This window comes from Protopterus annectens, chromosome 3.part0, assembly GCF_019279795.1.
Source record: "Protopterus annectens isolate FY-2018-M chromosome 3.part0, PAN1.0, whole genome shotgun sequence".
NCBI lineage: Eukaryota > Metazoa > Chordata > Ceratodontiformes > Protopteridae > Protopterus > Protopterus annectens.
This window is the reverse complement of record NC_056731.1, coordinates 1,183,378,299-1,183,392,239: the sequence shown is the minus strand read 5'-3', so window position 1 is coordinate 1,183,392,239 and position 13,941 is coordinate 1,183,378,299. Positions and strand designations below refer to the sequence as shown.

The window sequence follows — 13,941 nt, the reverse complement described above, 5'->3', positions numbered from 1 at the left end:
AAGATGTTACTATTTGCAATGGGTGTGACAAGGGTAGACAGGATTAGGAATTAGTATATTAGAGGGTCAAGCCCAAGTTGGACGGTTTGGCGACAAAGCTAGAGAAGTGAGATTGTGTTGGTGTGGACATGTGCTGATGAGGGAAGCTGGGTATATTGGGAAAAGGATGCTAAGGATGAAGATGCCGGTAAGAGGAAAAGAGAAAGGCCTAAGATAAGGTTTATGGATGTGGTGAGAGGACATGCAGGTGGTTGGTGTGACAGAGGAAGATGCAGAAGACGGGAAGAAATGAAAACAGATTATCAGCTGTGGTGACCCTAATGTGAACAGACAAAAGAAAAAGATTTCCATACCTAGCACAATCATATCTGGTCAATTCAGTAACTTAACCAAAGGGGCAAGTGTAGAGCATTATGGAGAAAATATCCCTCGCCGCTATAGTTTTACTATCCAAGTGACGCAACAACCACTATCTCAGGTTTTCGTAGGACTCTGACATACATTAATGAGGGTAAGAGGAGGATTAATAAGAAAAATATTTTAAAAACGAGAATTCTAAAACAAGTATTCATGGAAAAGCAAGTCAAACTGCAAATTTAATCAACATTACCTCTTCTGTAGTTTCTGTTTGGTTGTCCTCAGCACAAGAATGTTCATCTTCCTTTTGTTCAAGTTCATTTATGGTTGATGATTTAGTACATTCACTAGCATTAGAATCTGTTTCTGTCAGGGTCTTCAGAAGTGGTGGCACATCCGTTAGTAAAAGCTAAAAAAATGAAATAAACCACATGAAACAAATCTTCATTCTTTTTCATACTTTGCTGTATAAACAAAGGATGAAACTAAACATTCATAATATGTAGCCCACAACAATATGGAAAAACAAAACAGAGCTAAGTGAAAAAGCTCAATCTTCAACTTGCACTATGATGGTAAGGTAAACACAGGAAAATGCAATATACAGGGGCCATTTTGGAGTGGCTAATCAATGAGTATGTTTATAATATACAAGGAAAGTACTCACAGAGACCCTATGAAGACACAAGCAGAATACAAAGTAGACAAATAAAGCCTTGATGCTGGCACTGAATGCCAGTCTCTGGTGCTGAGACACAAAACATAAAAAATGAAGCCACCATACTCTCTTCTTTATATGTTGTATAAATATATATTCAGTCATTTACCTGGGTAGGCATACTTTTCTAAAGTGGACCATTTCCAACCATGAATTGTGTATACACACACCATTATGCAACCAAAGGCAAATTTGTATGCACAAACACACACACTCGCTAAAAAAAGACACACAGATACTGCTCACATGTATTCATGCACAGAATAAAGCAATAAATCAGTACACAGCATAATGGCCTATTACAATTACTAGTGTTTTGTGCCAATTATAGAAAAGCAAAACGTGCTAAAATTATTAACCTACAGCAAAACAGCTAGAATTATCCTTTAATTTATACAGTAAATAGGTGATAAAGTGCCTAGAGAAATAGACCACACCAAGCCAAAAATATATGTAGTCTCTGTAATAGTAGCATTCACACTTGTTAAAACCTGTACAGTGAAGTTCACTTGGTGGAAAATTTTAGATGATGATTATATTAGTCAAGCAGTGTTATTTATGATGCAATGAGATCTGTGTAAATGTGCTTGGATTTGGGGGCTACATGGTTTACCTAGATGTGTAGGAACAGGGGGGACACAACAGACTGGGAAGCCTACAAAGAGTGGTTAAATTAGTTAAACATGTGAAAATAATACACCATACATAAAATGAGAAGATATCAAACTGTGGGCATGCAACATTTTGGCACTCACAAGATTACTGGCAGCATGGACAAAGGGCTTTCTGACACAATTCTTCTGAAGTGAAGTCCACATAACAGCAAAGCTTTACGGAAAACATTAATAAAAAACTTAAGGAACACATATACCACCTAGTGAGATCGTCAGGGACAAAGCAGTGTGTGGTGGTGTTCTCAATCACTTTTGGACATCCAATTCCAGGTCCATCCATCTACAACCCCTTTTCCCACTTTAGCACATGGGGTTGGGGCATCACTTCAACAATGACATAGAGCCAAGGTTTACATGGTCAGGTGGTTAGCCCTGCCTCGGTAGTTCTTCCACGCCACACAAGCATGCACTCACACCTATGGCCAATTTAGTGTGTCCAATCCACCTACTGCATGTCTTCGGAATGTGGGAGGAAAATGGAGCACCTGGAGGAAACCCGCATGAACAAAAGAATAAGCAGACTCTGTACAGAAGGCACCCCAGCAGAGAATCAAACCGGGGAACCTCTTACTGAGAGACAACAACACTATCTGCTGCACCACCAGGTCATTCTTTTTTAAATCTGTTGGGGCAAATGTTTTAAATGGTTTAGGTGGTGTCCGCTTGTACATTTCAATGTATTTTAAATAACTAGCTTCCATGCGTGAACATGGATCCAGCTTGCACTGGCAAGTGTCAGTGTAATACTGAATGTGTTGCCGATGGCTCAACTCGTGTAGAAGTGATGCTCATATTCTTGGGGTTTTCACATGTGGTGGCCCATTTCACATTTGATCTGTTTGGTATATTGTTTAGTGTAATTCAATATATACAGGACTGCCTAATGCACATACTATCAATATGGCTTTGGCTGTTATGTTTGTGATCCACATGGAGGCAGGCCTGTAGAATCTGGTGTTACTAAAGTAAGGGTAAAAAGAGGAAATTATTTTGTTCCTGACTAGCATCCATTTTATTTTAGTGCATGAAGTTCTTTCTGGAAGCAAACAGCATGACATTGCATAATTCATATATAAGGCTCCACAAATGGAGGCAATATTCTCAGATTATCATAAGATCAGAAACATTCATACAATCTACATACAGTACTTGACAGCATTCTACAAAGTTCTATAATTGCAGTGTTTTACCTTTATTAAACCCATGCTCCAAAATCCACCCCAATTAAACCAATAATTCTCATTTGTATTCATTCTTTTAGCAATATGCCCTTTCTACCTTACTTAAAACATATAATTGCATTTGTCCACCTTCCCTCTTTTATAAGCTATTCTCATCATTTTGTCAGATGCATGCTCAACATTTAGGTCTCTGCCATTTTCCATTTCCTAGTAATACAACATTTTACTCTCCCTGCAAACAACTTAAGTTGATGAGTGTCCTTATTACTCACAGCTCTCCAAGTTAATTTCAAATAAAGTGACTATCTTTCATCATTTTCTTTATCTTGTCTAGTATGTTGCCCATCAGTAAAATCAACTATTCTCCTGTCACAAAGCCCACACACCCTTCTGAACGTATTTCTTTTTTTTTTTTTGCAATCTTTTTTTTTTTTTAAAACAAGTTTATTGTTTTTAACATATAAGAAAATATCATAAAAATTTTATACAAGTAATTAAAATAGATATGATTATAACAATCAACAAAACAACCAAAGTATTTACAAAGACATCCACTACAATCAGATCAATTAATTAAACTAAAATACCATGTTATTGAAGTTAAGATTTGTTTAACAAGTTTTGTAAATTATCCCATACAAAATAATAAGACGTTTTTCTAGTAGTTCTTAACTTCATTGTATTCAGTTCCATATGGCACACTATATTCATAACATTTTTAAATTCATTGAATGAAGGAGGTGTATCTGAAATCCAATTTCTGGTTATTATTTTTCTAGCAACTGCTAGAATAGACCATAACAAGGGAAGCTTAACCTTTTTAACATTTTGAGGTACAGGTGTGTTGAATAATATAAGAGATTTAGAAATAGTAAAATTATCTGTAAAAAGAGCCTGCAAAAATTCATTAATTGACTTCCAATATTCTTTCAATTTTATACAGTCATAAAACATATGAGCCTAGTCTGCATTAATTTCTACATTACATCTTTTACATAGATTATCTTTATTTATTTTATTCATCATTAAAGGTGTATAAAAGGATCTATGCAAAAATTTTCATGTAAAAAGTCTCCAGACAATAGAGGACGTAGTTTTATAAGCAGATTCCAATATATATTGTTTATCTTGTTGATTTGGTGGATCACCATTAATGGAAATGAAATAATTCCAGTAGGTATCTACACTGTAAAAAGTTTCTTGTCTGATAATTTTATGTATGTATGAAAGCTTACCTTTATCAGAAACTTTATGTTGTTAAGTTTAATATCAAGTAATCAATCAATGTTGGGACAGATTCTTTAACTGTTATAGACATTAGATCTATTTTATCAATGAGATGTTGTCTAAAGGTCTGAACCTCTAACCAGCAAGTTTCTCTTAGATCAAATTCTTGCTTTAAGAAATCTAGATTTTTAACTTTATTATCAGATATCAACTGATACCAGTACTTTAGATCATTATCTGTAGTTAAATGAGTTCCTTCAGAAGTGGATGACAAAAGCAAACCCAGAGTATACATTATAGGGAATATAATAAAATTCCATTCTTTATATTTAGGATGCATGAATATAAAGTTACGATAACTAATAATAATGTTTAATGGGTAACTAACTGTATGTTTAGGTGTAATAGGTGAAGTACAAAATTCTTTTAGTAACCATAACATGGGGTTATTTACAATCATATTTTTATGTGTTAAGGAGATTTTCATGAAGTGAATACTAATTATCTCCCAGTAATCTTTCCATTTTGCAACATATGACTGATCTATTAATAAAGTAATAACTTTTATAATAGAAGAGATAGTATATAAATTGAAGTCTGGAAAAGAAATACCCCCTTGAGACCAACTATTAGTATGTTTCTTTAAAGCAATCCTAGGTCTATTAGGTGCCCATAGGAAATTTAACATTAGTGTATTCAATTTCTTGATAATTATTTTTGTAGGTGGGAGTATTATTGATTGTATTAAGTATAATATCTTGGGGAATATTATCATTTTAATAATTGTAAGTCTCTCTTCCATAGTAAAAAACATATTATTCCAGGTATTAAAGAGATTTTGTATATTAAGAAGACAGGTATTATAATTATTATGTATAATAGATTTGATATCTTTAGATAATATTATACCTAAATAAGTTATCTGACCTGAATTGGGTACATATTTAGTAAAATCATTAATGAGAACATTTTTCGTGTATATATAGGTAGTATTTTAGTTTTTTCTTCATTGAATATTAAACCAGAAATACTTTTAAAATTTATCATTTTATCAAACAGAGACTGCATAGAAGAATTGGATCCTGCTGATGTGATTAGAACATCTTCTGCAAAGAGTTGAATTTTAGATGTTGTATTTTTATCTATTTTAAATCCCTCTATGTCAGTACTGTTTCTGATCAAATTAGCCCAAGGCTCCATTACTAAAGTGAATAATAGTGGGGAGAGTGGACACCCTTGTTTTGTACCTTTAAAAATTGGTATTTTTTGTGAGACATATGTTCCTATCTTAATATAAGCCAATGTTCCTTTGTATAAATGTTCAATTAGATTTACAAATGCTTCTGAGAAGTTTGTGCACTTCAGTAAGGTAAACAGGTAGTCCCAACTTACTGAATCAAATGCTGAGCTTATATCAAGACTAATAAGAGTTAAATCTTTCTTTTTCCTATTTGCAAAATCAATTAATGTTAGAGTTCTCCTTATATTATCAAAAGTATTTCTATTTACAATGAAGCCTGTCTGATCTATATCTATAATGCCAGGGATGATTGTCTTCAATCTATCGGCAAAAATACTCAAACATTTTATAATCAACATTAAGTAATGAGATGGGTCGATATGAAGTACATCTAGTTGGATCTTTATTAGGTTTCAAGATTGGCGAAATAAATGTATATTGCCAAGATGGAGGGGTTATTAATTCATTTTGGGCCAAAATAAAAACCTTATGTATTAATGAGTATGTACTTTTAGAAATAATTTTATATATCTCTGGTATAATACCATCATTACCTGGTGCTTTGTTTGATTTAAGCTTGTTTATTTGTGTAACAACCTCTGTATATGAAATACTTTTATCCAATAGTTTAATCTGTTGTTTATTAAGTTTTTTATTCATGTTTGTGGTTATAAATTCCCTTATTTTATCTTTAGGTTCCATGTTAATGTTATTATGATTAATTTTGTGAAAGTGATTTCTAAATTCATCTAGTATTTCTGGTAGACTAGAAACCTTCTTCTTTTTCCTTAGAGAAAAGATTTCTTTGATATGATTTTGCTTATTCAACCTTTTTGTTTTGTTTTTAAGTCTATATTTGGGGCTTATTGAGTAAGATAAAAACTTGTATTTCTCTAAAGTTATTTTAACTTTATGAGTTAAAATTTCTTTGTATTTCTCATTTAGTTTGTTTATTTCTTCAATGACTTTCTTATCCATAATATTTTCTTTATTATTATGTTTATAAGAATCTAGTTTACTTTGAATATCTAACAATTCCTTATCCCAAGATTTCCTTTTATTATTATACCATCTGATACTTTGTCCATATAGATATGATTTTAAAGCATCCCAAACATAAACAATGGAGACTTCAGGAGTATTATTTATATCTAGAAAATGTTGTACTTCTGAAAGTATATATTCTTTATAGTCTTTTAATTGAGTTAAGTATGCTGGTATCCTTTTGATCTGAACATTGTGAGTATTTTTTATCATGAACTCAAAAACAATTGAATTATGATCAGATATAGGACATGAAATGATTTTAGAGTTAATTAATTCTGTTATCATCTGGTTAGAAATAAAGATTATCTATTTTTGAATAAGTTTTGTATCTGTTAAAGAAAAATGTATATGGTAATGATTTTGAATCTATCTGATTATTAATATCATTTAAATGATAAGAACTAGCAAAATCCTTTAAATGTTTTGCATTAGATGTAATTTTCCTTTTTCCTATAATGGTAGTGTCATTTTCATGTAGTATACAATTAAAGTCACCAGCTAAAATAATATCCCCTATAGAGAATGATATGATCTTATCAAGATGGTATTTCACTGTATTAATACCAATTCCAGGTATCCAATATATACTGATTAATGTATAAGTCTTCCCATTAATTTGTATTGTAACCATACAAAACATTCCTTTATCATCTTGATAAGACTTAATAGTTTTAGGAATGGGCATACTTTTATTCCATAAAATAGCCACTCCTCTTTTTTCTGAGTGTGCTCTGAACTAACCAATACTGTATATTTGTTTGTGGCTAGTTTATCAATATCTTTTTTCAAGAGATGTGTTTCTTGTAGGAAGACTAAATTGGCCTTATGTAAATTAATGCATCTTATTAAGCTTGCCCTTTTACACGGATTATTCAGTCCATTAATGTTTAAAGAGATTCTTTTTAGAGAAGTCATTTGGCAATTTTAAAACATAGAAAACTTATGATTAAAATAACAATTAACAAAATAAGTAATGTTATACCTCCTCCTCTAGGTGTACCTTTAGATATAGCTGTATTTATTAAGTCTCTTATGGGATTTTGTATAAGATTTAATTTTGTTTGTAGTGACAATGAGCTTACAAAGTGTATTGTGGATGTCAGAACTATATTCATACAACAGTGAACAAGAGAAAATAATGTAAGGATTAAACCTTGCACCCAGCCTGGAGTTAAAAACTCCAACTTATAGTACATACTACTCAAGTTAACCCCCTACCCTAAGCAGCAGTACCTCAGCTGCCACCTTATCAATTTAATACTTGTTATATTTAACTTAAATTAACAACTTTCAATTAGATTATCTGGTAAGACAAAACTACACATTTGATAAAACAACATCATATATACTAAGAGAAAAATTTTTTTTTTTAAAAAACTATTCATACTACTATATACATCTATTTAATATAATACATTTATATTCAAATAGCAATCAAATAAACTTGATATTAGAAACCAAGGAGAGAGAGAAATAAAAGACGTGAGAGAGGAAAAGAGAGTGAAAGAGAGACAGAGAAAAAAAAAAAAAAAAAAGGAAGGGCATATCTACACATTAATTTATTCAAAATTTGTAAAAATAAGTTCTAATATTCAATTACATCAATAACTTTGGCTAATATAGTTCATACATTACATATATTAAGATGTATCTAAATTCTGTCATGTAAATGCAGTAAACTGCTTCCAAAAGACCTTACATTACTTGTATCAGAGTTTTTTTTCTCATACTTATTATTGTCAGTAGAATAAAATATTATATTTATAGGTATTGCTATAAATCATACTGCATATTTAAGCAAGATCTCAAAAACACTTGCTTTATTGTGAAGAACGCCATCTGTATTTTGTATATCTAAACTGCTGCTTTAAAATATGTCAGATGACAACTTCTTCCAGAATAGAGTCACAAAGTTATTTATGCTTGTTAATCATATAAATCAAATGAATCATAGCAGTGTATATGTTTAAATCATAAGTTTTTTACATACATTAATATGCTGCAGTCAAATAAACTTTCAAAAACACTTGTATAAATGTTTCACTTTCTATGCCTTCTAAAAAATCACATTTGCTTACTATGAGAAACTGCATCTTTTAAAATCATTATAACTTACATATTTTATAAATTATAACATCAATAACTAAGTAATTATATAAAATAACTCACATTTAAATGATAGAGAGTTCATTTTCCATCGCAGAGTCGCATTTGCAGCAGTTCTACTTCCTGGTTGAGTGTTCTTCATGAATCTGCGATGTGTCAGTGTGAATTCTGGGGTCAAAGTTCAAATTGACTGCTTTCAGCTTCTCTGCGTGAGTTCTGAGTGTTGAAGCTTTTAAAACAACTCGAGGACACTGTTCATGAGGTAACCCACATCCCAAATTGTCTCCCTTAAGATTTTGGCGGGAATTTTGTTAAAAACAAGTGACTGACATTCATTTAGCAGTATAAGTGAAGCTAAACATAGCAAAACCTTCACAAAGTATTTTACAAGTTATTACAGCTTCTATGAAAGTGAAACTAAGCCCAAAGTTATGTGATAAAACAGATTATTTTTGCCCCAATTCAATTTTTATACAAATCTTATTATTTACTGTATCTGTATGATCAAAAGAATGTCAATATATTAATATGAAAGAGAATAAAGAGAAAGAACAGAGAAAAGAAAAAGAGAAAGTAGAAAATAAGAAAGAGCAAAGCAAAGATAAAAAAATATAAAAGGAAGCTATAAAAAGTATTTACAGTGGAATATTACTTGCTGTTTATATTAATAAAGATGGAAATGAAATATACTATTTACTATTATTTAGTTCTAATCATTATTAATTAAAGCATGACATATTATTTGTGAATGAGCATAAGCAATATCATCATGAAAGTGTATTTAGCATTAGCATTTAAACAGCATATAAACTTTTTACAAGGAATAAATAAATTATCATTCCATTTATCATATTCTCATCACACTTCTCTCCCTGCCCTCCCCCACCCCTTACCCACTGCATAATCTAAATAGAATGTCATTGTTTAAAATAAAAAAAAGAAGAGAAAGGAGAAAAAAAAAAGAAAAAAGAAAAAAATGTATCAAGTTACTGACCTTAATTCTGTTTGTCAGAAAGAGAAACATATTGAATGATAACTTGTTATTAGTTCCTCAGATATTTTGACTGATTATGAGACAAAACAGCTCTTTGTACACAGAAAATAACTTTGATTAAATCTTTTTCAGAATATTTGTGGCTTTCTGAAAAAGGAGAAACTATATTTAAAAAAAATTAATGATGAAGAAAATTAAAGTGTGAGAGAAAAAAAAAGAACATGTCATTTGTTTTTTAGTCTCTTCTTTTTCTCTGAAGTCTTCCACGAAGTTTCAGTTGCCAACCTCTTTAATGAAGGACTAGCCCATTCCATTTCCTCTATTTTATCCAGAATCTTATTTTTTTTGATAAACAGCAATGCAGAGTCTAAGAAATCAAAAATTTTAGGACCATCAGGAAGGAAGATTTTTAGCCTGGCAGGAAACAGAAGGTAGGTTTTAAACTGTGCTTTTTTTAGCTCCTTTATTAATGGCAGAAAGACTTTTCTTTTAGTTATTACCAAGGAAGAATAGTCATCATCAAAACGCACAGTTGTCTCATTGATTTTAACAGGAGCTTTAGCCCAAGCAGATTTAAGAACCATCTCTTTATCAAAAGATGATAGAAATCTAACTATAACTGATCTAGGATACTTTTTGTTAGAGTTAGTATTAGCTATAGATCTACAAGCTCTTTCGATACCAAAAGAGAATGCTTCTGGTAAGTCTAAAGTTTTAGGGAGCCATGTTGTTAAAAAAGAAGTAATATTGTTACCTTCAATATTTTCTGGCAGTCCAAAAATCCTAATGTTGTTGCGCCTAGATCTATTTTCCAGGTCATCAAGCTTTGTTTGTAAATGTGTATTTTGTTTCAGCAAAAACTCAATGTTGATTTCCTCTTCTTGGATTCTATTTTCCATGTCATTTACAGCCTCTTCTATGCCTGTAATCTGGATCTTCTGTTGTTGCAAGTCTATATGTAACAAGTCTATTTGTTTTGTAGTTTTTTCTATGAAGGTATCAATTTTAGTATCCAGTTTATCCATCTTAGCAGTAAGTTGCTGGATTGTAGTTATCAGAGACTGAAGTTCTTTCTTGATGCTGGAGTCTTGAGAATTTGTCTTACTGGAACTCATTTCAAACAGAGAAACTGACAGGAAAATTTCCAAAGTGAATTCTGACAGGAATATTGTTAAAACTTCCTTTCTTTTTTAGATATAGTTCAAGAAATATATAAAACAAACATATTTAGAAAGAAAATTACTTCATAACTTAATTTTTTAAGTAATTAATTCCTGTCAGTGCAGTGAAATTGGTGGAGCTGAAGAAATCTGCTGCTATCCTATGTTCATCCTTGGCCATGCCCCTTCTGAACTTATTTCTGAGGTCCTTTGCTACAGTCTCTGTTAACATTTTTCTGTCATAATGCAGATATGTTAACATTTTGTCATAAATTTAAATGTCTGCATTTAGAAGAGAATGCCACCAATTCTTGAACTCCAAGTCCCCCAGATACTACGTTACCACCTTGGCTAGTCTCAATTTTGGAGCTTCCTTAATAACACTTACAAAATATTTGGTACTTACTTTTCAGTAACTGGAAAAATGCTTTTGTAAAACCAACTAACACCACAGCACCACCCGCCCTTTAACTCTATTGGATTTATAAATACCTACACCTCTTACTTTCTGTGGTAGTTTGACAGACCTATACAAGACAAATGTTACCTTTTCAGTACTCCTGGCCCATAAATCAACTTAGCTGTCTGTCCTTCTAAACTATACTTATTGATTCTCCAAATTTACCATCATGGTACCCAGCTCTCTCAGTATCTTCAGCTCTTTTACCCTCTGAAGTATTCCCATCTTATGAGTACAGCTGCAATACATTCTAAATGGAACCCCTACTACTGCCTCCCAAGTCTTCATTTCTACTCTTCTAACTGTTGTTTATAAACGATCATTCTCTTTCAGCCTTTCCAGCCTTCATGTACCTTTTTAGCATTCTGGTTCATCTGCAATTTTCTTCATTAGTCCCTTTCTGCTGGGCTGACATAGTACTCTTGCCATCATTTCCATATTCAGTTACAGTGGTGTCCCCCCATTATAATGGGGTATGTATCCAAAATTCATATATCATTGTTTAAAATATTCCCACTGTCCATCAGGTTAACATTCGGCATTTTCCCACTCATTGTGACTGTATACCATATACTATTTCAAGTTATTTTGCTTACTATCACACCCCCAGTTAGCCATCTGATATTACATTCTATGTTACCCTATCCTCAAACCCCTACACAACACTACTCACGCCATGTTTCTACCATATGCAGGTATATGTAAATACATAGTTTTCTTATAATAGTTTATTTAAATGCATTTTCTGTCTTATTTTCCCCACTAATATTCTTCCTTACTCTATATAACTTGTATTTTTAAAATCCCCCATCAAACTGCAATTTAATCATCTTCTATCAGAGATTACAGTACGTGTATATACATTTAACTAATACTGTTCTTTTATTAACCTTGTATATTAGATAATTCATTGCTTGTGCATTTGCATATTATTCATATATTTACTCTTACTAATTATAGTATTACAAGCAATCCTGACTATACAGAAAATAATTCCTGCTTGTTTAATTTGAATGTTTGAATGTTTTTTTTTAGCCATTTTGAACTGCTGCTCTGATCTAAGCTTCTCATCCTGACAGAATTAGATTACAGCATGCATATTATTCATATATTTACTCTTACTAATTATAGTATTACAAGCAATCCTGACTATACAGAAAATAATTCCTGCTTGTTTAATTTGAATGTGTTTGAATGTTTTTTTTTAGCCATTTTGAACTGCTGCTCTGATCTAAGCTTCTCATCCTGACAGAATTAGATTACAGCATGTGAAAATGACAACTCCCAGCACACAACAGCTAATTTCCTTTTCTCATTCTTTGTAACTCTTTTAAACTGTTTTAATCAGGAACAAACATCTAACTTTACTTCTTTCCATTAATATGTAGTTAACACTGCAGCTTAAGCTATTAACATTCAGCAAAATGTTATCAAATTATATCGCAGCAACAGTTCAATATATAACATTAGTATAGCTTTTGTTTTACCAATTCTTCACTTCTAGGAAACTGAAAAAAAAGACGTTAACTTTGAGTAGATCTCTCACATATATATTTGGAAAAAAAAGCAAGTTCTTTTCTGTTTTCACAGACATCAGTAATAAAACTTTGATCTAGATTTTCTTCACAACAGCTCAAGGTGGGAAGCAAGGCAAGCAAGAATCCAGCATTCTGATTCAACTGGAACATTCTTTTTGTTCTCAAGTTTTAAGTGTTATCAATGACCTGTAAAAGGAATGTGTTATATAGGAACTAAGAAAACAAAATCACCAGCACTTTCACACTGCTAATTAGCATATTACTTAGGTCCGACATTGAGTTAACCCAGCAATGCACATACTAAACAAAGTTAAACATTCTTAACTTACATAGTCTTAAAGTTACCAATTCTGTTGCTTATAATGACATTCTCTTACACGAACATTTAGAAATACACTTATAAGTTTACATGAAACATGTCTTTCACTGTAAATATAGTTAAAACTAACCATTTATAGTAACCAGGAGCAATATTTTAACTTAAAATATAAACACATTTACATATGTTTTGAAGATTTTAAGTAAACGGTTTGTACTGGACTTTAAGAGAAAATCTATTGTCCCACAAAATAAGTGCCCTGCAATTGGAGAACAAGTCACTTGTTTTTAAGCTTTTTAATTTTAGAAGCAGTTTTCCATGAATTCAGCTCATTCTGTCTCAAAGGATATCTGCTCATCTCCATTTCTTCAGTATTAAGGATTTTACTTCTGTTAACAAAAGAGGGTGCCTCCTCCATTGTGTCAAATATTTTAGTTCTTTCAGAAAGAATTAATTTGATCTTTGCAGGAAACACCAACTTGGCTCTGATACTGTTCTTTTTAACTTCCTTGATCAGTGGAAAACACCATTTTCTTTTACTTGTTACTTCACTGTAATAATCACTGTCAAATCTGATTGCATGTTCACCTATTTTAATAGTTGGGCTGGACCATGCTGTTTTAATAGTTGATCTGTTTCGATGCCAAGCATAAACTTAACTATAATTGAATGTGGTGGTGTGTTTTCCTTCTTTGAATGTTTTCTTGGGGATCGATGTACCCTTTCAATTCCAAAAGAAAGAGTTTCAGGTAGAGTTCGCATTTTATGCATCCAGGTTAAGTTTATTATATCGTCTCCCTCACATTTCAGGTATACTATAAATCCTAATGTTATTTTGTCTGTCTATTTTTTGAATCAACTTTATCTATGAGCAAATTCCTTTGCTTTAAAAGAAATTCAGTCTGAGACTCACCTTCAGT

General features: G+C 31.7%; 1 protein-coding gene across 1 annotated transcript in view; it reads right to left on the bottom strand.

Moving 5' to 3' along the window:
• Positions 1 to 13,941, bottom strand: part of LOC122797014 (synaptonemal complex protein 2-like) — a 1,143,152-nt gene that overhangs the window by 1,122,660 nt on the left and 6,551 nt on the right. The window contains exon 2 of the mRNA XM_044065784.1: positions 611 to 766. Within this exon, the coding sequence (XP_043921719.1) occupies positions 611 to 766 (156 nt within the window). The remainder of the gene's footprint in view (positions 1 to 610; positions 767 to 13,941) is intronic.